The sequence below is a fragment of the Rhynchophorus ferrugineus genome, unplaced genomic scaffold (assembly GCF_030347505.1).
Source record: "Rhynchophorus ferrugineus isolate W39M unplaced genomic scaffold, kcgeb_rfMv2 rfM2, whole genome shotgun sequence".
NCBI classification, from domain to species: Eukaryota; Metazoa; Arthropoda; class Insecta; order Coleoptera; family Curculionidae; genus Rhynchophorus; species Rhynchophorus ferrugineus.
Genome location: NW_027472581.1, coordinates 50,235,349 through 50,260,755, shown reverse-complemented (window position 1 = coordinate 50,260,755; position 25,407 = coordinate 50,235,349). Strand labels below are relative to the sequence as shown.

The window sequence follows — 25,407 nt, the reverse complement described above, 5'->3', positions numbered from 1 at the left end:
TTTCGAAATGATTTATATCATCTCGAATTATTATGGCTGTACCTCCATGTGCTTTATCATCAGGGTGATTTGTATGATAAAGCTTATATTTAGGAACTTTCAGATAATTCTTGTTCGTAAAGTGTGTTTCGGAAACCATCATAACGTCAATATTTTGTTCATTTACGAAAATTTTTAGTTCCCTGGCGTGTTGTTGGAGCCCATTGGCATTCCAGGCGGCGATTTTGTAGCTATTGGTTTCAGGCATTAGGCAAGTTTGCTTACGACGGTTGTGAGTAGACCAACCATCGTACTCATTTGATTCATTAGTTTGGCCATCATATTTTCCAATCTTGAGATGTTGCTAGTTTCAGTAGGTTGAGATATTGTCTCTCGTTTTTGTGCTGAACCATTTTCAACTATTTGGGCATAAGTTATGTCTGGTTGACTTGTTCTGGTGGGTAGTGGTAGATTGGTAGTAGTGGATTGTTTTTATTGATGCCTTTTTTCCCTTAAGGCATGATAGAGTTTCTGCTGTAGTTGCTTGTGAACTGCCCAACCCTTGTAGTTCGCTGGATGATTTCCGTTACAGTTAACACATTTCACTTTTTCATCGCGAACTTTACGAGTACAATCTCCTGTCTTATGTTCTCCTGCACATTTTACGCATCTATATGATTTGCGACAGTAAGTCTTTGTGTGCCCGTGCGCTTGACACCTTGTGCATTGTGGTATAATTCTTTTTATATGTGGTGGTTCGCATTTAATAATATTATTTTCCAATTTGGTGATTTCATACACCGCCTTATTATTTCCATTAGGTTTTATGTCTATATAAAACATAGGCAGAGGTTTTTTTGTCGTGTGATGTCGTATATTGTGAATATTTACGACCTCGTGGCCTTTTTCAGCTAGTGCTACCTTGATGGTGTTAAAGTCCGTCCCGTGATGTAATCCTTTTAATACGAATTTAAATGTTCTCTCGGATTTTGGCCTGAATGTATGGTATTGGGTGTTTCTTTCATCTAATTCTTTTATAAGAACTTTAAAGTGATCCGCTTCGAACAATTGGATTTTAATTGTTTCATAGCTCACTGTTTTAATTGTGTAGTTCGTAGTAATGGTTTTCAATAAGTCATGGATGTTTTTTGTTATTCCTACCTTATAGACTGTTATTGGTGGTGGTTTGGGAACAACTTTTTCAGGGCTTGGTTGTATGTTCTCTTCAATTTCTTCCGACAGGTTGCTAAAACTGTTTTTTGTCTCTATCGGTTTCTGCAACCAATAGTCACTGATTCTTGTTTGTTTCCTCGCGATTTCTTCTTCTGGACTTCTCAATCATTTTTTGTTAATGACTGTAGTCCATTCTGATGGTGGAGTTTGCGTTATTGCTGTTTGTTCTAATCTTATATCAATTGAATCGCTATGGTTTGCCATTTTTTAATTTTTAATATTTTATTTAATTTACTTCCAGAGGATAAAAAAAATAAAATAAATACATTGTTTATTTCACGCACTTCATTTTTCACTTACGTTATTTTAGCACTAGTTTTTTACTATAAATACTATAAATGAATTTCAAAAGGACTGTTGTAAAATAAGATGAAATAATTTTAAACACTAATAAAAATGAGATGCAGTCCTTTTGTCTGGTCACGTAAACACGTATTCACTACGAGTTAAATGGTATGGGCTGTTTTGGTGGCTGTAAGTTTCTTTTTTCCCTTAGGGCTGGATAAAATTTTTGTTGTAACGCTTATGGACTAGGCATCCCCTATAATTTGCAGGATGGTCACCGTCACAGTTGACCCATTTTACTTTGTCGTGTTTTTTACATCACGTGTTTTGCACGTGCAATCATTGGTCGCATGCTCTCCTGCGCATTTATACAACTTGAGACAGTATGTTTTGGTACGCCCATATGCTTGGCATCTGGCACATTGTGGGATGATTCTCTTTGTGTATGGTGGCTCACGTTTAACGACATTGTGGTCCAAATACTTAATCTCATAAACATGTTTGTTATTTTCTTTTGGCTTTAAATCAATATAAAACATAAGCAGTGACTCCTTTGTTACATGATGTTTAATTTATGTATGTTTACAATTTCGTGGCCTTGTTCAGCTAGGGCTCTTTTAATTATGTTTGTATCTGTTGCGTGTTGTAGCCCTTTTATGACAAATTTGAAAATTTTTTCAGACTTTGGTAGAAAAGTCTGGTATTGCGTGCTTCTATTGTCCAATTCTCTTATTAAAATTTTGATATGTTCAGATTCAAACATTTGAATCTTCATTGTTTCAGATCCGATTGTTTTTAATGTGTAATTATTACGTATTATCTTGAGCAAGTTATGCAGATGTTTAACAACACCTACCTTATATATTGTTATTGGGGGTAATCTGGGAATTGCTTTTGGTTGGTTTTCTTTGTTGTTCTGGTTTTCTTCTGTCTCTTCTGTCAGGGCACTGAAACGGTTTTATGTTTAGATAGGTTTTTGAAGCCAATACTCGCTGATTCTCGTCTGTTTTCGGACTAATTGTTCCTCGGGACTTCTTAAGCGTTTTTTGTTTGTACCATGTTTCATTCGTACATTTGAGGGGTTTCAGTTATTACAAGTTGATTGTTATTTCGAATAGCGGGTGATTCAATTGAAAAAAATGTTGTGGATTAGCCATTACGTATTGAAATTAAGCGTACAGATCACTTAATAGTTATTAAATGTTTAATTTAATTTTCTTTACGCGCGTCATATTTTACTCGTTCGATTTACTGTTCGGAAAATAAGAAAGAAAATTCATAGAAGGTAGAGCCTTGCTTATAAAAAATAAATTTTTTAAAAGTTCACGCTTTAAATCACGTTCACACCCTACAATAGTTGAGACTTTTTCACTTTTTATGGCCGGCACTTTCATGACACCAATAATTACTCAGATATTCTTTTTTTACAACAGAGCGTTCTGAAAGGTACGCCTGCACTCCGCGGGGGTTTGAACAAAACTACTACAATGTAAATATATGTTTAATTTTATTTTGTGATATTTTAGTATTTGCAAAATCTAATTAATAAAAAGATTATTTCGTATGATTGTGAATTAGGTTCGCATTAGGATTGCAGACTTCAGATGAAATTTCTATATGCAGCTGGCGGCAAATGTGTAAATCCCCACTATACCACTCTTAGATATGATATTTATATTTATATATATATATATATATATATATATATATATATATATATATATATATATATATATATATATATATATGCTGTATACTATTTTCCTTATATGTAAATACTAATTTGACATATCGGCAACGTCGCAGTCGGTCTGACGTCATTTTGGCCACGAATGTCAGATATTGAATGGTGTTAACATACACTAGCGGATGGAAACACCATTCAACCTTTGTCATTCAAGGACAAAATGACGTCATACGGACTGCAACATTGCCGATATGTTAAATTAGTATTTACATATAGGGAAAATATATATAAGCGTTAATATAGTGGAGGATTCTCAATCATAACTAAATATTTTTTTTTGTTAATTAGTTTTCGCAAATACTAAAATATCCCAATATTAAATAAAATATAGTTTTGCATAGTAGTAAGATATGTATGAAACGTTTGAGTCTCGTTTTCTCCATTTTTCCGCATTCCAACATTTAAATTGTTAGGGCGCTGCGGTTTTATTTGGATTATTTATTATAATTGACTGTAAAAAAATCGGTTTTGTGCAACCAACCGCAAAAAAGAACATAAATTAAGAAATTGAACTAAAATGTATCAAGGCAAATAAATTTAATGCCTACAATAGATTCGCCGATAACAACTACTGCGTGATTGTAACTAAAATAATAATTTGATAGAACCGATTTGGTGAAGGTGTTTGGGCATTTAAAACACTGGATTCAACTGAATCGCTCTCTATTTATTTCGACAAACCCCCTCGACCAAAGCCCCAAAACAGAATGAATCTAGATGGCGGGATCTTCATCCTGTCCGGATGGCATTAGTACAAGCGTACGTTGTAGCGCTCATTACAATTTACAGGAAACTGCTTAATATCTGCTTATGCAACCATATATACATAAGGACGTCCGATGTAGGCGCACCCACCCAATTATTTATATATCCAACAAATTTTAAAAATAGTTTATTAACTTTAAGAAAATCTAAACCCAAAATACCATCAAAAGAGGATTTGTGAAAACATATTAAGATTTATGCTATGAGAGAGTGTTATATAGGTTGCGTTTATTCCAAATATATTAAAATTTTCTTTAGTTAGTTTGCAATAAAAAAAGAAGAATTCAAAATATAGAAGCTCCCTAATTCACAAATAATTTTATATTTAAGGTAATAGCGATTGACTACTTATATGAAAGATTGTAATGCCGTCTGGGAATATTCATTTACCATAAATTTTTGGGGGTAAAAATTTAATCTAGCTCTATTGCAATTTTCTCGATTTTATTTCTTCATTTTCTTCATTTAAAGAATCGTTGAGACCAACTTGAATTTCAAATGTTTAATAAACTTTTACGGATTTATGTCGGTATTGTAGGTTCTATATTTAAGAATATTTAAGTTTTAAGGAATAAAAATGTTATATATACACTATATATATACTAAGTTATAAATACACTAAGTGCTTTATCAAAATATAAAGATGGTCAGTTTGTATTGATTTTATTAAATAATATGTCATATTATTTTACTAATTTAACTTATTATTCACTTTTATTTAATAATAGAATTTGATAAATGAATCAAGATAATATAAAAGGTCTAAAACTAACGTTGAGTTTCATATGGAATTTAACTCACCAAAAAACTCTCTCTTTGTGGGTATTGATCACAGCTTCATTTGTCAGTCCGGCTTTACTATCTGTAGAGCTTTTAAATTACTATGCTTTTGCCCAAATTCCGATGGTATATAATCTAGAGATATTTTCCAAAGATACTACCTTTTCCGTCACAATTCCATTAGAAAGAAACCTTACTGTTCTATCTTAAATGTCTTATTTTATATATTTTTAAAATGTGATGTAAATATGTGTTAACGATAATATAGAATCGTATTCTAATTAAGATCGAGTAAGATTTACCTAGAATAAACATTAAATATGTGGTAATTTTTTTTATAATACACCTTTTTTAAACTTATTTCACATTTGTTATTACTTAGCCACAAATTTAGGGTACGCGAGCTTTCTTGACTTTTGTTTTTATTTATTGTAAGGAGGAGACGACCTGATTGTTTACACCATCAAGTCCATTACTCTTATTAGTCTCTGGAGTACGAAATAACTCAACCATTTCTTGACCAATTTTGAAAATCATAATAGTTTCAAATAACGTTGCTTGGTGTACTCATATTGTGCAGGGAAATTTCGTGGCCACTTCTAAGGTGCTATACAAAAAAAGTGTTTTGGTAACTTAAAATTAAATTCATAGTAGGGATATGTTGCGTTTCCCGCGGCGGGTGGTCATATTTCATCCTAGATATGAGATCTGTTTATATTAGCCAAGTGTGAACATTTTTCAAGAGGCTCTGATACGGGAGAGGGTGCTAGGCGGGGTAAATTTTGGTTAGTTAAGTTTACACCCTTCTATCGACAGTTTGACGGATAGTTCTTCGGTATGACCATAGTTTGATAGATAGTTGTCTAATTTTATTTTAATAGTTTATTTAAATACACATTTATTTTCAACTCACAATCCACCTTTTGTCCAAGACCTGCAGACGTTTCTTCGTCAGAACAACGATTTAGTCAAAATTTATTAGTAGATGTCCAAATATTCATCTCGTGGCTTATATAACAGTTAGCGTTGGGAACTATCGACTGAAAACAGTCGAAACAGTAGATAGTCGCAAAACAGTCGATAGTCAAATGTACTGTTCGACGTTTTTTTTCATTCGTGATGTCAGACGAAGATGTACGAATTCTTGTCTGTATAAAATGTGAGATAGAAAAGGACGGAGATAAATGCTTGGAGCAGTTAATTTTAAATGTCTATATTCTCCAATGGTAGTATAAGCGAGACATAGATGTATATATTTTCATTCACCTGATAACTTTAAAAAAGAAAAGGAAAAAATTACTAATTTCTATTATCATGTAATAAATAATACAGTTTTAAAGGAAATAGGAAGTACTTTTATACTGAATGTTCTGTGGATGTGTAAAAAGGAATGGAATAATCACACCACAAAATTCTAATCCTGTTTTAATATATTAATTTATTATTGCTATTTTTAAATAACATAGCATAATAAATATAAATCGTACAATACAACTTAAATAAAACCTAAAAACTAAAGATTTTCAATAACCGTAACTACTAAATAAAATGTAAACATATACTTAATCATTGAAAAATCTAAACCATGATGAACCTAAAAATGATCGTATAATAACTACCAGACCCTTTTTAAATAAAAGTTTTATTTATTTTTGAACGGACATATTTTTAAATTATTGTGAATATTATCATGTTCAACTTTTCTCCCGTGAGGCGATTTCTTCGATCGTTAATTATTTGCCCAGATTTTGAAAAAACTCGTTCCCAGGGGACAGATGTTGCGGGTATAGAAGAATATTTTACGTATAACTGATATAATTCAGGTAGTTTCATTTTATGGGCTTGCCAAAAATCCAATGGATTTTCTAAACGCCCAATAAATAATAAGTAATACAAAACAATTATTTACTACTAATAAATATAATGCATCACTTTCTGACTTACTGTAGCAGGCGTGGGTCAAAGAAGTTACCTGGTGACACTTCTTCTAATGACCACAGTTTGAAATACAACATCACCTTGATAATGAGTAACAATAAAAGAACTCCAAATATAATAGCGGTACAAACATCAGTAATAAATATTCCACCACCAGAATGCGACAGTTTTTTCCTAGGTATATCTAGAAGTGTTTTAAAATTATATGAAATAACTTTAATAACAATGTAACTCACTTAGTCGAATGTCTTCAAGACTGTATTTTGGTAAGGTGTGTATCCTACGTTTCCGTCTCTGTTCAGAAACATTTTCTTCTCCCTCAGCTTGTAATGCATCCTTCAATTTTGAGAAAAAATCCTCCAAACCTGACCAAACATTTCTCTCGATCATTCCTACAAAAATGGTTTAAATTTATTTGTCTATTAAAAATTGTGTCTATAATACCTTTCACAAAACCCCATACATTTTTCTTGTATTTAATATGAGAGGTGACATATAAGGAACTACTTGTATCAGACACTTTTTTCAAACAATAATGCACCATTACATAGAAGCTGTCTGCATAAGGTACTCCCGCATTTATTGATTCTACATCAACAGCATATAGACTACCAGCCTTGCTACATGGCAACATATTCTGCAAAATAAATGATTTACATGGAAAATATGTAACACATACATGTTGTACAGACATGTTTTTCGGTGACCTGACATGTTTTAGGACCCAGTGCTTGACCTAGAGACATGGTTAAGTTGACTGTACGACTTTTACTGTTATCAATTGGATTATGGGTCCAGGGTGTCTGTATGAGGTCAGTAGTCTTTCTGGAGGCATGGAAGTCCAAAAAGAATTTGGAAGATGTAAACAATAAAGTGAAGAGTTGGTCGATGTGGATTGGGTATTCTTCATTTACCAGTACTCGACCATCATGAGCTGCTGTACATTCCAAGTTGCCTAGGTCTTCCCTGTTGACATACCGACAGTTATACATAACAATGCTTACTCCTTAATTCCTATATAAACCATACTTCATAGTCACGTTCATCATGATCACTAAAATTGGACATAGAGTTTTCTGGGAAAGTTACATAGAGTTTCTGGTTTCGCTCAACTGGGAAGGAGTCAAGTTTCGCCGGGAAGCACTTGTTCCATTACATTATCCAATGCGGTAGTGCATTCTACCTATGCAAATCCAATAGTAAACGATAAGATATAATATATATATATATATATATATATATATATATATATATATATATATATATATATATATATATATATATATATGTATATATATACATATATATATATGTATATACATATGTATATATGGGCGCTAATTTTTTTATTGTTGAATCTAGTTTAAGGTATGTTTTAGTGTGATTTAAAACCAAATTAGTGTACTGATGTTTTTTAGCATTCTCATTGCACATACAATAGACAGAATATGCTTACTTCTGAAAATGACTCGACAGATAATCGAGATGATATTTTGTCCTCTTCTATATTAGTAGGGGATATATAGTCTTCGTCGTCGCTAGTCAAGCCCAATTCACTTCCATAAGAACGATGAACCTGTAACAAAACATCGAAAAAATATGATAGCATGCGAATTTCTGATTCGCGATAATAAACTGCGATAAGGATTTCACTATATTTTTATCTTTGTTTCTATGATATTCTCGAACCTAAAATTTTTTGAATTATTTTTTATCTGTGCACTTCATTGTTAGAATAATATTTTTAAAAACTTTGACACCGCCACAAAGGTGCCGTAAACCTCATATAGTAATATATATCTTTTGACTAGGTTTAAAATAAATAAAAAATATTACTACTGAAGATATTAGATTTAATGTGTGAACCAGTAAAATTTTAATCAATCAAGTAAAAACGCAAGGTATTTTTAGTGTTTTGAAGGTAAATTTTTCCTTCCCTGTACTAAAATCTCCTTTTGGAATGCACAAGAGTAATCTGTAATAATGGGCAGTGAAGTAATATTATCTTAAATTACAATGTATGTAGTCATAGCGGTTTTCAATAAGAGCGGATCGATATTGGTAGTTGTAGTGCCGATTTCACTTGGCTCATATTGAACACTATGAACGGGCCCGAGAGGAGCACGCCCCTTCGAACATTCTGCATAAACAATTTCAGAACAATTTCAACATTTCAGAAGAATTTCAGAATTGTAGAAGTGACGTCAGTCTAAGTAGTCAATTACTGAACAGTCGATAGACGATTTCAGTCGATTGTTCCCACACTAATAACAGTATACATCTTGTATCTTTTATCTCATTTATCCATGCTTCAACACTTATGGCATCATTTTCATCTCCAATAGCTGTGGATTTAAGATTATAAACTGTTTGTATGTTTTGTAAATCTTTGAGTCACTAAATCTATTCTATTTACATTAGTAATATCTACATTATCTCTTATATCAATCATACAATATTATATTAAATTATATTTTAGCTGCTAATTGGGTTCCAATTTCTTCTCTATTTGTTTTCAAGAGATGTAGGGTTTTAAAGTATTTTCATGTCCAAAATGTGTTTTGGTGAATTCTACTTCACATTCTTCATCTCTTTATTTTAATTTAATAGTAGTTGGGCAATGTGTATATATCTTGTTACTTCCTTGAACCTCCATATGCCTTTTACCTGTTGATTTACAGATAAAAACCAAATCGATTACACTGAAATATTGTCGCACAATTTAAAGAAATATAGCTTCTTCTCTTGACAAATAAATCTGTTGTGGCTTGCTCCACATCATTTTTCCAAATTCTTTAAAGGTGTTAAATTTAAATAACTCCTTCCCAATATTTATGTTATGAGATGACTGTATATGATTCATTAGATTTGCTTTCGTTGTAATGTTGGCATAACTCACGTGTGTACAGTGTTTTTGTTACATCGGTATCTTCATTAATAGCAGGATGATTTGATTTGGATCCATGCTGCTTCAGTTTTTGGTTGCTGCTATTTTCGTTTTCACAAGTAACACTTTTAAAAATGAATGCACCCTTCAGATTTGATGCAGATATTTTTTCTAAAACATAAAATTATCGTAAGATCCAACAGGAAAGTCAAAAATTAAAATTTTTGCAAAAATTTACCTGGATGAATTCTGTTGATATGGAGATTCAAATTAGAGTGAGTTGTATATGACTTCGAGCAGATTTCACAATAGAAAAGCTTCTCATGTTCCATGTTTTGTCTTTCCATAGCAATTTGATTTACCTGTTTAATTACTCAATTCTATTAATATTGTAACATAAAACAAAGCTATATAGAAAAAAAATTAGTGTATATAATAAAAATAAACTAAATATTTAAATCAAAAACTAATTAAACAATATTTCTATACAATTGTATGTATATATATGTATAAAATTATAAAAGAGAATGACTAATTAAGTAATAATTTGATTACCAAAATTTAGCGTTTGCACTCGAATTATTATAAATACACCTTCTGCCATTAAGAACACAAAGCAAAATGCAGAGTGATTCCCAAATGTTACCAAAATTACCCCCAAATCCTACAAATCTTCCTATCCTACTCGTATTTGATATAATAGTCTGGAATTGGCAACGCCGCACGTCTCCGATCGCAATAAATTGGTAATAGTAGCTACTTCTATTTCATATTAGGGATGCAGAAAAATATCGATATATTGTTATTTTAGGAAAAAAATATCGATATTTAATATTTTAGGAAAAAAAATATCGAAATTTTTTTGGCCAATATATGGATAATATTAAGTTTATCTAAAATATTACTACTTTTTAGCTAATATTTCACTATTTTTATTTTTTCTTACAAATATCGATATTTTTTAAAACATCAAAAACGATATATCGATAATTTTTTGGTGGCCAACACCCCTATTTCATATAGTATAAACAGTGGGTAAAGTAATTTAAAACAAAGTTAATCTCATAATTTATTATAATAATAATAAGGAACTTATAAAGTCTATACTAAAATAGAACACAGTGCGCCATTGACTTAAACCTAGGTATTTTACTGAATTTTGACAGCTTTAAAACTTATCCTAAAAATAAAACAAATACTACAATAAGATGAAAAACATTACTTAACAACTTTCGAAATATTGGCAATAAATTTGGGAAAATTTGATTTTTGAATCTATTTTTCCTAAAACACGAAGCAAACTTACTTACCTAGTAGTAAATTGTATTTTAAAGTGAGAATAATACTCTGTAATACTTAGATTTGGGGAAAATGCGTATACACTGCAATAAAAATGGAACAACAGCAATAAATGCAGATTTTTTTTCTATACAGTAGACAGCGTTTTGTGGTTACATTAGGGGTGATGGCCACTGAAAAAATATCGATAAATCATTTTCCCCTATTGCCGAACCTTTAAAATTAAGTACCGATTATAAAGTTTTTATAATTATATTTATTTTATTCTGAAAAAATATCTTTTTTTTTTTTCAGAAAAAAATCGATATATCGATATTTTTTCTGCATCCCTAGGTTACACTATATGTACGACTGAGAATCCAAATAAATGCAGTAAAATACCTACAAACCCCTGATTATTTGAAGATGAGTAAGTGTATAAGTAAAAATTATAAGCCACACACGCTAATCTATTGAATGAGCACCAAATTGTTCCAATTAAAATACTATTTTCGTTACTCTACTCTATAACCACCTTCAAACTTTGGTTCTAATCTAAATGTATTTATAAGTCGGAATTAGGTTGAGTGTCTATCGTCTCTCCTTCTTCAGCAGCTGGTGATACAACCTGGCTGAAAAAGTTCGGCTGGATCGATCGCTGCAATTCATTTAGTGACTCCTCTGCCTGTAGAAATATTATGCTTATATTAAGAACTTATAGATATCATAAAACTTAGAAAAAGAATATTATTATTGATAGATAATTTCTTACTTGTCGCAAAAGCTCGACGGCATTTTTTAGTATTCTTTGCCACTTCTGAGCTTCAACACTATGAAGGTTCTCTTGCTGTTGCAAAAGTTTAATCCAGTCATCATGTGACTTGGGAGGATTTCTGTATGAAACAATTATTTACTACTAATAAATATAACGCATCACTTTCTGACTTACTGTAGAAGGCGTGGGTCAAAAAAGTTACCTGGTGACACTTCTTCTAATGACCACAGTTTGAAATACAACATCACGTTGATAATGAGTAACAATAAAAGAACTCCAAATATAATAGCGGTACAAACATCAGTAGTAAATATTCCACCACCAGAATGCGACAGTTTTTTCCTAGGTATATCTAGAAGTGTTTTAAAATTATATGAAATAACTTTAATAACAATGTAACTCACTTAGTCGAATGTCTTCAAGACTGTATTTTGGTAAGGTGTGTATCCTACGTTTCCGTCTCGACTTACGTCTCTGTTCAGGAACATTTTCTTCTCCCTCAGCTTGTAATGCCTCCTTCAATTTTGAGAAAAAATCCTCCAAACCTGACCAAACATTTCTCTCGATCATTCCTACAAAAATGGTTTAAATTTATTTGTCTATTAAAAATTGTGTCTATAATACCTTTCACAAAACCCCATACATTTTTCTTGTATTTAATATGAGAGGTGACATATAAGGAACTACTTGTATCAGACACTTTTTTCAAACAATAATGCACCATTACATAGAAGCTGTCTGCATAAGGTACCCCCGCATTTATTGATTCTACATCAACAGCATATAGACTACCAGCCTTGCTACATGGCAACATATTCTGCAAAATAAATTATTTACATGGAAAATATGTAACACATACATGTTGTACAGACATGTTTTTCGGTGACCTGACATGTTTTAGGACCCACTGCTTGACCTAGAGACATGGTTAAGTTGACTGTACGACTTTTACTGTTATCAATTGGATTATGGGTCCAGGGTGTCTGTGTGAGGTCAGTAGTCTTTCTGGAGGCATGGAAGTCCAAAAAGAATTTGGAAGATGTAAACAATAAAGTGAAGAGTTGGTCGATGTGGATTGGGTATTCTTCATTTACCAGTACTCGACCATCATGAGCTGCTGTACATTCCACGTTGCCTAGGTCTTCCCTGTTGACATACCGACAGTTATACATAACAATGCTTACTCCTTAATTCCTATATAAACCATACTTCATAGTCAAAGGTTTGTCATCATCAGAATCGGAATGTTCACCATGATCACTAAAATTGGACATAGAGTTTTCTGGGGCGCTCAACTGAGAAGAAGTCATTTTTTCGTCGGGAAGCACTTGTTCCATTACATTATCCAATGCGGTAGTGCATTCTACCTATGCAAATCCAATAGTAAACGATAAGATATAATATATATATATATATATATATATATATATATATATATATATATATTTATATATATATAATTTTTTTTTATTGTTGAATCTAGTTTAATGTATGTTTTAGTGTGAAAGATGTATAAAAGCAAGTGAAATGACTAATAATTTAAAACCAAATTAGTGTACTGATATTTTTAGCATTCTCATTGCACATACAATAGACAGAATATGCTTACTTCTGAAAACGACTCGACAGATAATCGAGATGATATTTTGTCCTCTTCTATATTAGTAGGGGATATATAGTCTTCGTCGTCGCTAGTCAAGCCTAATTCACTTCCATAAGAACGATGAACCTGTAACAAAACATCGAAAAAATATGATAGCATGCGAATTTCCGATTCGCGATAATAAACTGCGATAAGGATTTCACTATATTTTTATCTTTGTTTCTATGATATTCTCGAACCTAAAATTTTTCAAATTAGTTTTTATCTGTGCACTTCATTGTTAGAATAATATTTTTAAAAACTTTGAAACCGCCACAAAGGTGCGGTAAACCTGACATAGTAATATATATCTTTTGACTAGGTTTAAAATAAATAAAAAATATTACTACTGAAGATATTAGATTTAATGTGTGAACCAGTAAAATTTTAATCAATCAAGTAAAAACGCAAGGTATTTTTAGTGTTTTGAAGGTAAATTTTTACAGTTTTATAGAAGGAAATAATATCTATTAACTGAGTTGCTTTAAGAGCTAATATAATTTTATAGCTTTTTATTTGTTAAAAATCATTGGTGTTCATCATGTTCATCGCTGAAATCATGTTTTTAACATATGATAATGACAGCACTCACCAGCTTCCACATTTCTTGAGAAGACATTGGTTGGTCCATCAGTGCATTTTGCCAAATACGAAATAACATCAAATACGACTTGTCTCTTTGCACTAAGCTGGTGAAAAAATACTTTTCGTTTCTGGTACATATTAATACTGCATTTGGTATTACTATCGCTGTTTTTTCTTTGGTTATTGCGGCAACATCTTTCCATTTCAACGTTAAATTGGTTTCCCATCCAAATATGTTCGCATAGAAACAGAGATAATTCTGTGTAATATACAGTCTTCCCTGTACTAAAATCTCCTTTTGGAGTGCACAAGAGTAATCTGTAATAATGGGCAGTGAAGTAATATTATCTTAAATTACAATGTATGTAGTCATAGCGGTTTTCAATAAGAGCGGATCGATATTGGTAGTTGTGCCGATTTCACTTGGCTCATATTGAACACTATGAACGGGCCCGAGAGGAGCACGCCCCTTCGAACATTCTGCATAAACAATTTCAGAACTATTGTAGAAGTGACGTCAGTTGGCTGACTAGTAATGTGATTGTTTTTCAAATCCGCAGGTCTATGACAATAGTCGACCTTATAATCCCTAAAACTCATTAAATCCTGGCCATTTCGCAAATCTGGACAAACCTATGTAGTAGTGCGATTGAAAATTGGATAACTTGAAGCCGAGACAACGTGAGAAGATATTTGATTGACGTTATACTCAAATATAGCATGGCAGACATGTGCCTTTTTCATCGAACATCGATCCAACCTTATTAAAAACCATATATATATCAGGTGTATAGAAAAATCATTAAAACTACATAATTTTTAAGAAAATTGAAAAATGTATTTATTTGACAAGTATTGGCCATTTGATTCTATACATCTTGATAGTTGATAGTAGGACAGGCCAATGCCTGGAGACTACGACGAATGTGATAACATGTCTCATCCAAGTCCTTTCAACGCTTTCCTAACCAGTTTTGCTTCATGAGACGGCGCATTATCGTACTGTAAAACCACTTTACCGTGTCTTCGGGCCTATTCTGGACGCTCGATGACTGCATGGTTCTAGTTGATTATTTGTTGTCGGTAGTGATCACTTTAAGTGTTTCACCAGGTTTCAATACTGCGTAAAACACCACACCACTCCCGTTCCGCCAAACACAGAGCATTGTCTTGCGATCAAAACGATTTAGCTTTGAATTCGACCGGCCGGCTTCGCCAGGTGATGACTATGATTTTTTGCGCTAAGGAATTTCAAAATAAATCCACTTTTCCTAACCCTTCACTATTCGATGCAGAAATGACTTCTGAATGAAATGGTTGAGAAATGATCATACCTTTGAAGTAGCATTTCAATAGCGATTTTTCCCGTTGCTTGTAATCGGTTTTTGAATTTGGGTTGGGTCTTCATCTGATAATTCTTGCACTTTCACATCTTCAAACTTTGTCGTCTACTAGAACATTCTTTGTCTTGCACAATGAAATCACCACTTTTGAATTTTGATTAAATAACAAGTTATGCGTGACGTAAATGCACGTTTTCAAGTATGAAACTTGACATTTTCAAAGAAATTGTATAAATCTATGACGGTGGTACTTTCGCAAAATATAACATGCATAACTTTGAAGCTTGATGTCAGTAGAATAAAATGACATATGTGTCAAATCATAACATTGCAACTAGAGACATTTGTTAGAAAAACGGGTAATGACTTTCCAGTACACCTGGTATACACATCTTTTTTTTTGGCAGTCTGCACAAAAAAGAATTGTATTAGATGTGGTGAAATATAATTTATCTTGTACAATTAAAATGAATTATATACAGTAATTTAAACTGTGTTTTTGTCATGAATTGGTCAATTATCCCCTCCTATAAAAACTATTTTATAAAATGTGCTTCACTTTAATACAAAAAGCAAGTTAATGTTAAAATTAATATTCATAACATGCAAAATTATAGTACATACAATATAAATAATAATAAAAATTTAGTATTTGACACTGATAATTTTAAATTACCTTCATGCATTCATAAAACCATTCAACCACTGACATACCTACAACTAATCTTTCATCAGCTGGAACATCCACAAATATTTTCTTGAAATCTTCAGAACGTGATTTATATGTAGGATAGAGGGAATTGAACCAAGATGACTTTTTCTTCCCTCTACTGTCTTTTTTTTCTCTGGTTAAATTGGAGTCGAGTTTTGTATCACTTAAAATAGGCTGTTCTGGGTTGCTGGCTGTACTTAGGCGACTTGTGGAACTTTCTTGACTCTATTAATTAATATTAATAATTATAATTATAATATATATATAATTATAATATATATATAATTATAATTTTCATTATAATTAAATTAAATGATGACATATACAATTTACCGATGGTGAACCCTCATGTTTAAAAGGTTGCTGTTCTTTATTATTATAGGTATTTAAAAATGGTTCTTGTTTAGTATGATCTTGTCTGCTTTGTGGCCTAGGACTAGGTCTTGGGCTACTTCTTGGACTCGAGGAAGGGCTGCTGGATCTTAAAATAAATCAATAATAAAATATGTAAAAAAAATAGATATACACATAATTTACATATATGCTTTGCAAATAAATATTTTAAAAGCTCTTTCTATTTTTGTAAAACAAATATTGTCATTAATTAATTACATATAATTCCATGTAAACGCAATGTTTAAGGTTCAAGTATGACAAGATTCAACGTATATATAATATTTGTGCGATAATTAATTTACCTCAGATCTGAATAACCAACTTTATCATTATTTGTTGTGTTTAAAGACGATGGCATCTTCATACCCTCAATCGTTTGTTGCGGATCATTGTCAAACTGATTTTTGTCCCCCAGTTCATTCTTCATTTAGTTAAAAAGTTCAATAATTCGATAATGATTTTAACGGTTTTGCAGCTTTATAGCATAAAACACTACCAGTTGTTAAAAATAACGTAGTGATATTACATCATTTAATTGAAATAATAAGTTTAATAATGTACTAAATAATAAAAAACTATTACATTCTTACAATCCCCTCTCTAATTTTATATCACCACCAAATACATACTTAACAATACATTAAGTGTTTTCTTGATTTCAACTGTCAAATGTCATTTACCCCTTCTATTGAAGTTTCAACCAATAATAATTGTTTGGGATATTAAGGTGAGTTTATAACAAACATTATTAAACATTAATGAAATTAGATAGTTATTAGCTATTTAGTCATTTAAAACATTGTATATACATTAATTATAGAATTTATATATGTTTGTTAAGAATAAGTATTATTGTGTAAAGTCAACTTAATACCCGAAGCTTTCTAAAAAGGGATAGAATAATATAGTTAATGTCAAAATCGCATGAGAAGAAGAGAGATAGTAATCTGAATGAATGGTCGACAAGCCGAATTAACATTCCCTGTTTGTTGGAAGCAGTTCGTGGTCCTTTTGGACGCCATAAGTGGATTTGTGAAATTTTGTTAATGCTAAAGGGATTTATTGTTATATGATGTTAGCGATTGGTATGTTAATTTTCTATAAATCATTACAGTTATGTTACGCCCAGTATTGTGAATGTTTGAACCACGATGCTAGTTTTTTTGTTTTTACAAGCTGTTTATTTTCTTTCCAATCTAAGATTATCGAATAGTACTTTTCTGTTGATATGAATCTGTGCGTTGAAGCACTTTGGAAGTATTAATCAGGTTAAATATAAGTACGGATAAATAATTCCTAACAGATTTCTTAATACTAAAATAGACCGGCACTGAATGTGATGAATAGAAGAGAATCCTCAGTGACCTGAAGTTTTAGTTACAGCAAGATTATTCGTTTTGTTTTTATTAATCGCACTCGATGTTTGATAAAGTCGAAAACAAACAAATTATAAGTGTCCGCTGTTTGATTGGTTGGATTGAGGGTAGCTGTAACTTGTTTTGATCTTACCCAAGGCTATAGCATCGGCGTCCTATGTAATGCATCTTACCTTATCCTTGTTTTTTTGTGAGCCTGGCAGTTTTTTAGCAACGAGTGATTACAAAAGGGAACTTTTATAAAATATTATAAATATAATTTTAATAATACCAGCTTGATTTTTCAATTTTAATTTTGTTGATAGATTCTTAAAATAGAAGAATAAATTATGAGCTCAGCTGTTAAACCTTTGACAGCAACTTCTAGCCCCGCTGGTGGTAATCAAGTAAATAAAAATATGCATCCACAAGGAACAGCATCTTATAATCAGCCCGCTCATGTACCCCAAAGTTTGGTAAGTACATATTTATCTAGTTATAACTCACTGGCGCCTTTTTTCTCTTTTCTGGTTTGTTATGTTTATCAGCCATATTGCGCTTAGATGCCTCCTACTGTGATTTTATCTACACACATTTGTATTTGCATTAACTTGTATTGAAGGCATACTGTATTTTTTACTAAGCTTACTATAACTGCTGTTCTCTGGAATTTATTTGATATTTGGAATTCAAGTATTTAAGTGAGGTTATAGCACTATTTACAATAATATCAATGAAAGCTTGTTTTTATTATTTTTTTTTTGTTTTCATAATTATTCATAAATGTAAATGTGTTATACTAGTGCATATGGATTTATGTATCTTAAGTTTTATGAGTGTATGCTTTGTTAAGTTGTATGTATGTGATTGTGGCTGTGTTTTAGGCCAATATGCATACAAATACAAATGTCGCTCATAATCACCAGAATCAACAGCATCATTATTCTCTAAATGTCCCTAATACATCTGGTCATTTTACAAATCAGAATATGGGACAAATTCCTGCGAGTAATCACCCAATAGCTAATGCAAGTGCAACAGCTGCTGGGCAGGGTTATAGTCCTCAAAAAAATGCAGCAAATTTTAGTACCAACTTCCAAGCTAATCTTGCCCACCAACAAAATGTAAGTTACCATATATCATACAATACAACTTTTTTTTATAAAAATACCTTTTTTAGCAAAATGTTTTATCTGCAATAAGTCAGAATGTTCCTTCAACAACCCATTTACAATCATCTCTGGTATCTCAGAACTCTATAACACAAGCCGAAAAAACTCATTCAAATGGTACTTCTGAAGCACAATCTCTTACAAAGCCAGATAACAAAGACAGTGTAATGGCAAAAGAGAAATTATTACAATCTTCAAATTCCTCACAGGTCTGTTAGTAATTTTTTTTGTAATTATTGGTTAATAACTTGAATTCCTTGCAGCAAGGCCAGGATAAACCCTTGATAGCACAATTGGACAATGTGACAGATCCAAACCCAGCAACCCCTTCACCACAAATATCAAAATCTCCACAGATTGATTCTACTACTGACCAGCCAGCTTCAGTAAGTGATACTCTTTTGAATCCGACAGAAAGCGACAAATCTGTAAAAAGCCAAGATGTAGAAAAATCTCCGAAGCTTCCTGAAAAGGATAGTGATCAATCAGAAACAGCTGATACAAAATCATCATCTAGTGAGGTATAGATTGTTTCTTAATTCTGAAAGACTCTGTGTTATTGAGATCTTTTTAGTCGGAAAACATTGTAAAAAAACCTGAGAATGAGAGTGGAAATAAGTCAGAAATTTCTGAACAAAATGTAAAATCTACACAACAGACTGTGGTTGAAAATAAACCGAATTCAGAGCAGGTAATTATTATTTAAATTTAAATTTTTTAATCTTTTCAAGTATAGATTTTTTGATAAGGTTGGGTTGATGTTGGCAGGTGAACCTTTCATTTCAACATGGATTCACCCACTCTTATATAAACTGTATATATTTAATATAATATTTATTATTATAACTCCCCCATATATATATTTTATTACTTTGCTTAATAATATAAATGCTGCAGTACTTTAAGTATAATCTATTTTAGAGCACTGTAAAGGACATACAGGCTAAAAGTCCTGTTATATCTGCCAGCACTGTTAATACTCCTAAAACTGCAAGGAGTAAAACCTCAAATAAATCGGATGAATTAACAAAAACTGCTAAAGAGCCTAAAACATCTGTTCAAAAATCACCCAGTACTGGTAAGGCCAAGAGACAGCGTATTAGAACACAACCATATCAAAGCCCTTTGCCTGAAATGGAGTTAATCTCTAAAATAAGCTCTTCTACACCAAGAACCAATGATGATAAGCTTATTGTGTTTTATAGGTAAGTATTATGAATTTTCTCTAAGTCTATAGGGCTGTTTGTAATTTGTCTTTCTTTAATAGAAATGAATTCTTGGCAGTGAGAAATGCAGAAGGTAGTTTCTACTTATGCCAAGCAGTGCAAAATATTTACAAAAGTTCGTCGAAAATCAAAATTCGATGGTTGTCATTAGTCAATGATAAGTCAGGAGAAATCTATACCCCAGATTTTTATGATTTGACAGGTACTTAGTTTAATGTATTTGTTATATTTTACAATAAATTATCTATTTTGCAGATTTTGACTGTATATTAACTAATCTGACCTTAACTAGAGTTGAGAAAGGCAAGTTTAGGCTACCTCCTTCTGAAAAAGAGAGAACAGAAAGCATATTACAAAGATCTTTGGCAGTTGAAAAGGGAGAAGTAACCTCTCCATCACTAACGGAAGAACATCCTGATGGTTGTAAGTTTTATTGATTGACTATTGTATTATCTTGTACACTTTTCACATTTTCCATTCCAAGTAAAATTATATACCAACATGTAAAGAATTGTTACTTGTTTTAGTGGACTTATCATTATATAAAGATGAGGATCAACTGAAGAAACGTAATGCAAGAAAAAGGAAAGCTAGTCAGAAACGTGCACAGTCGACAGCTGTCAAATCAGACGCCACTAAGAAGAGTCCAACAAACGCGAAGGTTAGAAAAGTGAGCGATAGTGTAAAAACTACTAAAAAACCGGTGGCTGTCAAGAAGGCCGCGGCTATAAAGAAAACGTCGGTACCAGCGGATTCAAACAAATCAGCCAGTACTAGCAGGTATAGTTCACATCTTTATAAAGTAAAGGGGTTATTCCATATTATCACGAGCGCTTTTTGACACGCATTAAAAATGTTAATGTTTGAATTTTTATTGTGTGTTTATTAACGTTTCAGTGGCATTTAAAATATTTCCAGGGTAAAATTTGCATCCACAATGTTACACCTCAGAGATATGTCATAATTTTGGCGATCTCAATCCAAAATGCTAAATAACATTTTAATATGTGAGGCTGTAGCTATGGAATGAGGTAGAATTGTCATCATTTTGTTTTTGAAAATTCAATGTTCTTTTTTTTAATTATTTTGTTATAGTAAATAAATAGACTGAGAATGTACCCTTAACATTTCAAAGCAATGAATGGAACTGTTTTGAAACATTTTGGTGGTTAAAAAATCTGAGTTCCAAGAAAAATGCGTTTAAAGGTTCAAATCATTTAGATAAAATCATTACTCGAGAATTTAATATTTTTCTATGTAGTCTTAGTAGTCTTTACACGCTTTGTCGCCAGTGTAAAGCCAGCAGGAATAATTGAGAAATTATTTAACAACGTATTTTGTATCAATCAAATTCACACGGATGACCCATTAAATTATCTTAAAATAATTTGAAATTTTGTATTGCAAATTTGCCATTTTATTTGTAGAACGACGTCCAGAAGCAAATCTAAGGTACCTGTTAAAACATCGTCGGTCGTCGATCAAAAAAAAGCAAAAGTGCTGGCGAAAATCGGACGGAAAACCGCTGCTAAACCTAGTCCAAGCAGTAGCAATAGCAGCAAAAGTAAGTTAGGATAAGATTGTGTATTAATAAGAATATTATTTTATTGTAATTTGCATGATCTTCTTTAACAAAGATAGAAAACCTTATGCCCTGTGCTGCATATCTGCAGCACTTGGGAACCAAATTCAGTGTTTCAAATTGGTTTGGCTTTTGATTTGTGTATGTGTCGGTTTAAATGTGAAATTATATGTTAAAAATATTCTTTTTTTTTTAATTTCCATTCTGATTATACACATTTAAAGCAGCACCCGTTTTTTAGGTAGATTATTAAGAAAATTGTTTTTGTAGATGCTAAACCGGGAGTCAAACAAGCAGCTGTCACTACTAGTAAAAAAGCTGCCCCTAAAGCCTCTGTAAAGGCACAACCCCGAAATTCGAAAAGGTCGACACGAAAATAATAAGGCCTACGCCTTCCTTAAATTGGTTATTAGGTTAAGTTACGACATATTATTTCTCTTGTATATTTTTATATTTTTCATTTAGACAGTAGGGCGGATGATCGACGACGTATGACTTGGAGTCCTATGTCGTTGCCGTCGACGAGTAACACACAAATTCGGACCACGTAGCACGTTTTCGCCTCGTCGAGCAAGAAATGGTCGGTGTTGGACGCCGATTCCTACTACCTTTATTCTTTTGTGTCCCTGAATATTATCAATATCGAACGTGCGCCACCAATCTTTGCTCGACCCAGTCGTTCATTTGTATTATACTACTTAGCAAGCAAAAATGTACAAAAATTCTTATAAAGTCTGTTGAAAGGAACAAAATTAGCCTTAGAGGCGAAAGCGTACGCAGAGTTCGCGAGAGATGCAATGTTTATAGCTATATATATATTTAGTGTATATCATGAATACAATTGATATCTAATTTAAGTGTCCACCGAAAAAATGCAATGTTGACGTCTAAATTAAAAGGCATTTCACTATTACCAATACGAAAAGGATCAATTTTGTGCCGCAAAGCTCAAACGTTTTAAAACTCTATCGAAAAGATATATTGCACCATGATAGTTATGAGAAGTTCTAATTTTTATTTAGTAAACGTCGATATAGATTTATTTTTCATCATTTTCCTTATTTAGATTATTTTCAGATTCTAAAACAAATACAATGTATGGGAGATTGTAATTTATGAAAAGAGAGACTACACTTTTTGAGGTTAATTGTTTTTCTTTTAATTGTTAAATGCTATTTGGTCAGAAAACAGTTTTTCATTACATCTATATGTTACCATGAAGATAAAAAATATTTTCAATTTCAAATGCCTTACCGTGATATATTTGAAATTCAATTAATTCAAGATTCAATTTCCAGCCATTGTACTATAATAATTTTGACAAAGATAGTAATAATAAACTGTTTCTGAATAAAAGTCGTCACGACCAATCAGTTGCTATGACGTAATGTACAAGCACAATACGTTTTATTTTTTTGACTAGGATGTAGATAGATGTTTTGTGTTTCAATTTATGGATAAAATTCAATATAGTGTGTTAAGAAAGAATTTCAGAATGTGAGTGTAGTCCTGTGAAATTTATTTTGCGATCTGAGAAGTTCAAACTCAAATATATAATTTATAACGTAACTAGTTTTTTGAATAAAACATTAAGAAATATTTTAGTTTCATTTGTCTCATTTTCGGTACAATAATATACCCGAAGATACCTTAAATACCAGACTTGAGTTATTTTTTAAAACAATTTTTTTTTAATGAAATTTTTTCTAGGGTGTATCTAGCACAGTTAAGAATGAGATGTCGGTCGCTGTATCACAAATTAGTAAATGTCAAAAAGTTTTGAAGCATATATATACGCTCGTTGACGGAAATATGACAGTAATTTTGAATTCAATTCTAAGAATCTTAAAAATGTCCCATTGCTTCCAATAGTTGCTCAAGTAACATATATGACATAGTAATGAAAATAAGTACAATTATTATTATATAAAATGTGTGAAAGTTCACATTCACAAGGGGCGTGATTTATTATACTATCTCTTATAGGATTATTAAAAATCATGCTTTATGGTTTGATAGTTTTTCTTATGACATTTGGTACTTTCTGTCTGCTGAAGCCACTACAACAGACCATAATAGCTAATTGTTCTTACCTCCAGTATTATAACTCAAGAAATATAACTAAATATTACCTTTTATAAAGTTATGTGTCTGGCCTTCATGGAATTCCGGATATTGAGTGAGTATTCAACTTCAGTAGTACTAGGAATTGTAAATAAAATAACTATCTCATTAAAAAATTATGCCTTATATTGAATACAGAAATTAAACCTATCCTGGTGGGAAATATGGTCTATGAGAATTATGGGGCTGAGTTGGAGGGGGAGGGCCATTAGAATAAAATGGAGGTGGTGCATTAGGTGCAACAACAGCAGGAAAAGGTGGTGGGTGTGTAACATATGGTGGAAAAACTGTTGGAGGTGGCCCAGCCATGTGAGGAGGTGGACCAGCTAAATGAGAAGCACCTACTGGAGCTGAGAAAGTACTTGGGCCATAAGGCGCCAATGGAGGTGGAACATTTGTAAATGTTTGGTATGGAAATTGAGGAATATCTGAAGGGGGAGGTATTTTGGTGTTGATGGGAGGCAATGGTGTTTCTGGTGATACTGTTTGTTTCTCATTACCATTTGAATGACGACTATTTTGTTGAGATACTGGTGATGGTGGCCTGTTTGAACTACAAGGAGGTGGGCTTTGTGATGGTGATTTTGCTGCAGGTTTAGAATATAAATCCAATACCTGAAAGAAATTGCACACCATAAATTTTATTGTAGTTATTTCAAATTATATAATTTACTTGATGACAAATATCTTCTAGTAAATCCATAGTAATATCCTCCACAAACATGTCCCACCATCTATAATGTTTAGGTAAACGCCCTACCCAATCTACTACTTCAAATTTGCTTAATTTCCCTGCCAAATACATTAGAGCAACAGCAATTATTTCAGGTTCCCATTGCAAGCAAAGGGTAGTGCACAAGCTATCATTAACAAATGTCCATGCCATTTGTACCATTTTTTGTAATTTAAGTTTATCTCCATTGAGACATTTGGCATATTTCAAAAGATATTGATATGGATGCTCCACTTGCAAGTCAAACTTTATTGTTTGCAGTAGAATTCTTTCTAATGTCATAACCTAGTAAATATTTCAATAAATACTTCAATTTGGCAACTTTGTAATGACATTATTATATATTACCTCTTCTTTTGGGTCATCACCAAAGGTAGCAAATTTTTGGTCATTTAATTTTGTTTTTGCTATTTTTATAATGTCTTTGCATTTTTTTGGAGTCTCTTCAACTTTTCCAGCTAAGAATAGGCAACAACATGCTGTAACATATCTTGGAAATTGTTTAAATGAGTGAAACATATAAAACCGATGGAAATAAACAACCCCAGTTGCAGTCGTATTATATCCTAAGTCCATTTTCATACCAGTATCTATAATAAATCTAGCACCTATAAAGAGTAATACACGGTAGGATATAAAGATTTGATTAAACATATCATTTATATACTAATACCTTCCTTTCGGTAGCGCATTTCATTTTTATAATCAATTCCGTCTGCAGCTGATGGCGTGTTCCGCAGTTCCTTTTTATCATAATACCAACGGGGCATATTATTTACCACTGTTTTTACCAATTAGCAACAAATTATTTGCACGTAACCCCTAAAAAATACTTGACATTTTTTCATAATTTGACATTTATAAAACATA

General features: G+C 32.0%; 4 protein-coding genes and 1 long non-coding RNA gene across 12 annotated transcripts; 1 reads left to right on the top strand and 4 right to left on the bottom strand.

Moving 5' to 3' along the window:
* Positions 1-6,480: 6,480 nt before the first annotated feature.
* LOC143191108 (protein Aster-C-like) lies at positions 6,481-7,897 on the bottom strand. The gene is made up of 6 exons (XM_076395880.1): positions 7,757-7,897; positions 7,420-7,693; positions 7,172-7,364; positions 6,964-7,119; positions 6,734-6,911; positions 6,481-6,654 (listed from the first exon to the last, which is right to left on the bottom strand). Exons 1-6 carry the CDS (start codon positions 7,774-7,776, stop codon positions 6,624-6,626), a joined length of 852 nt encoding a protein of 283 aa, XP_076251995.1. The 5' UTR covers positions 7,777-7,897; the 3' UTR covers positions 6,481-6,623.
* On the bottom strand, positions 7,772-10,299 carry LOC143191112 (uncharacterized). 3 transcript variants are annotated; one of them, XR_013004412.1, is made up of 5 exons: positions 10,170-10,299; positions 9,853-9,976; positions 9,627-9,785; positions 8,184-8,303; positions 7,772-7,910 (listed from the first exon to the last, which is right to left on the bottom strand). It is a non-coding gene; the product is annotated as an uncharacterized LOC143191112 (long non-coding RNA). The 3 variants fall into 3 exon arrangements; XR_013004411.1 differs by having other exon boundaries at positions 9,853-10,296; XR_013004413.1 differs by lacking the exons at positions 7,772-7,910; positions 8,184-8,303 and adding an exon at positions 9,444-9,575 and having other exon boundaries at positions 9,853-10,296.
* Positions 10,300-10,670: 371 nt separating this feature from the next.
* Positions 10,671-17,015, bottom strand: GramD1B (GRAM domain containing 1B). The gene is made up of 12 exons (XM_076395860.1): positions 16,648-17,015; positions 16,283-16,430; positions 15,952-16,174; positions 13,902-14,212; positions 13,277-13,396; positions 12,877-13,034; positions 12,540-12,813; positions 12,292-12,484; positions 12,072-12,239; positions 11,842-12,019; positions 11,665-11,785; positions 10,671-11,577 (listed from the first exon to the last, which is right to left on the bottom strand). The coding sequence occupies exons 1-12, from the start codon at positions 16,770-16,772 to the stop codon at positions 11,458-11,460; spliced, it is 2,139 nt and encodes a 712-aa protein (XP_076251975.1). The 5' UTR covers positions 16,773-17,015; the 3' UTR covers positions 10,671-11,457.
* On the top strand, positions 16,985-23,279 carry LOC143191100 (uncharacterized). 6 transcript variants are annotated; one of them, XM_076395863.1, is made up of 12 exons: positions 16,985-17,072; positions 18,027-18,176; positions 18,585-18,824; positions 18,881-19,081; positions 19,136-19,393; positions 19,447-19,563; positions 19,794-20,077; positions 20,140-20,300; positions 20,354-20,521; positions 20,626-20,878; positions 21,526-21,662; positions 21,951-23,279. In XM_076395863.1, the coding sequence occupies exons 2-12, from the start codon at positions 18,051-18,053 to the stop codon at positions 22,058-22,060; spliced, it is 2,055 nt and encodes a 684-aa protein (XP_076251978.1). In that variant the 5' UTR covers positions 16,985-17,072; positions 18,027-18,050; the 3' UTR covers positions 22,061-23,279. The 6 variants fall into 6 exon arrangements, with proteins under 6 accessions (XP_076251978.1, XP_076251982.1, XP_076251976.1 ...); XM_076395867.1 differs by having other exon boundaries at positions 17,040-17,072; positions 18,687-18,824; XM_076395861.1 differs by lacking the exon at positions 16,985-17,072 and adding an exon at positions 17,256-17,430.
* A 630-nt stretch (positions 23,280-23,909) lies between these two features.
* On the bottom strand, positions 23,910-25,391 carry CycK (Cyclin K). The gene is made up of 4 exons (XM_076395873.1): positions 25,211-25,391; positions 24,886-25,145; positions 24,478-24,822; positions 23,910-24,419 (listed from the first exon to the last, which is right to left on the bottom strand). The coding sequence occupies exons 1-4, from the start codon at positions 25,305-25,307 to the stop codon at positions 23,952-23,954; spliced, it is 1,170 nt and encodes a 389-aa protein (XP_076251988.1). The 5' UTR covers positions 25,308-25,391; the 3' UTR covers positions 23,910-23,951.
* Between the last annotated feature and the right edge of the window lie 16 nt (positions 25,392-25,407).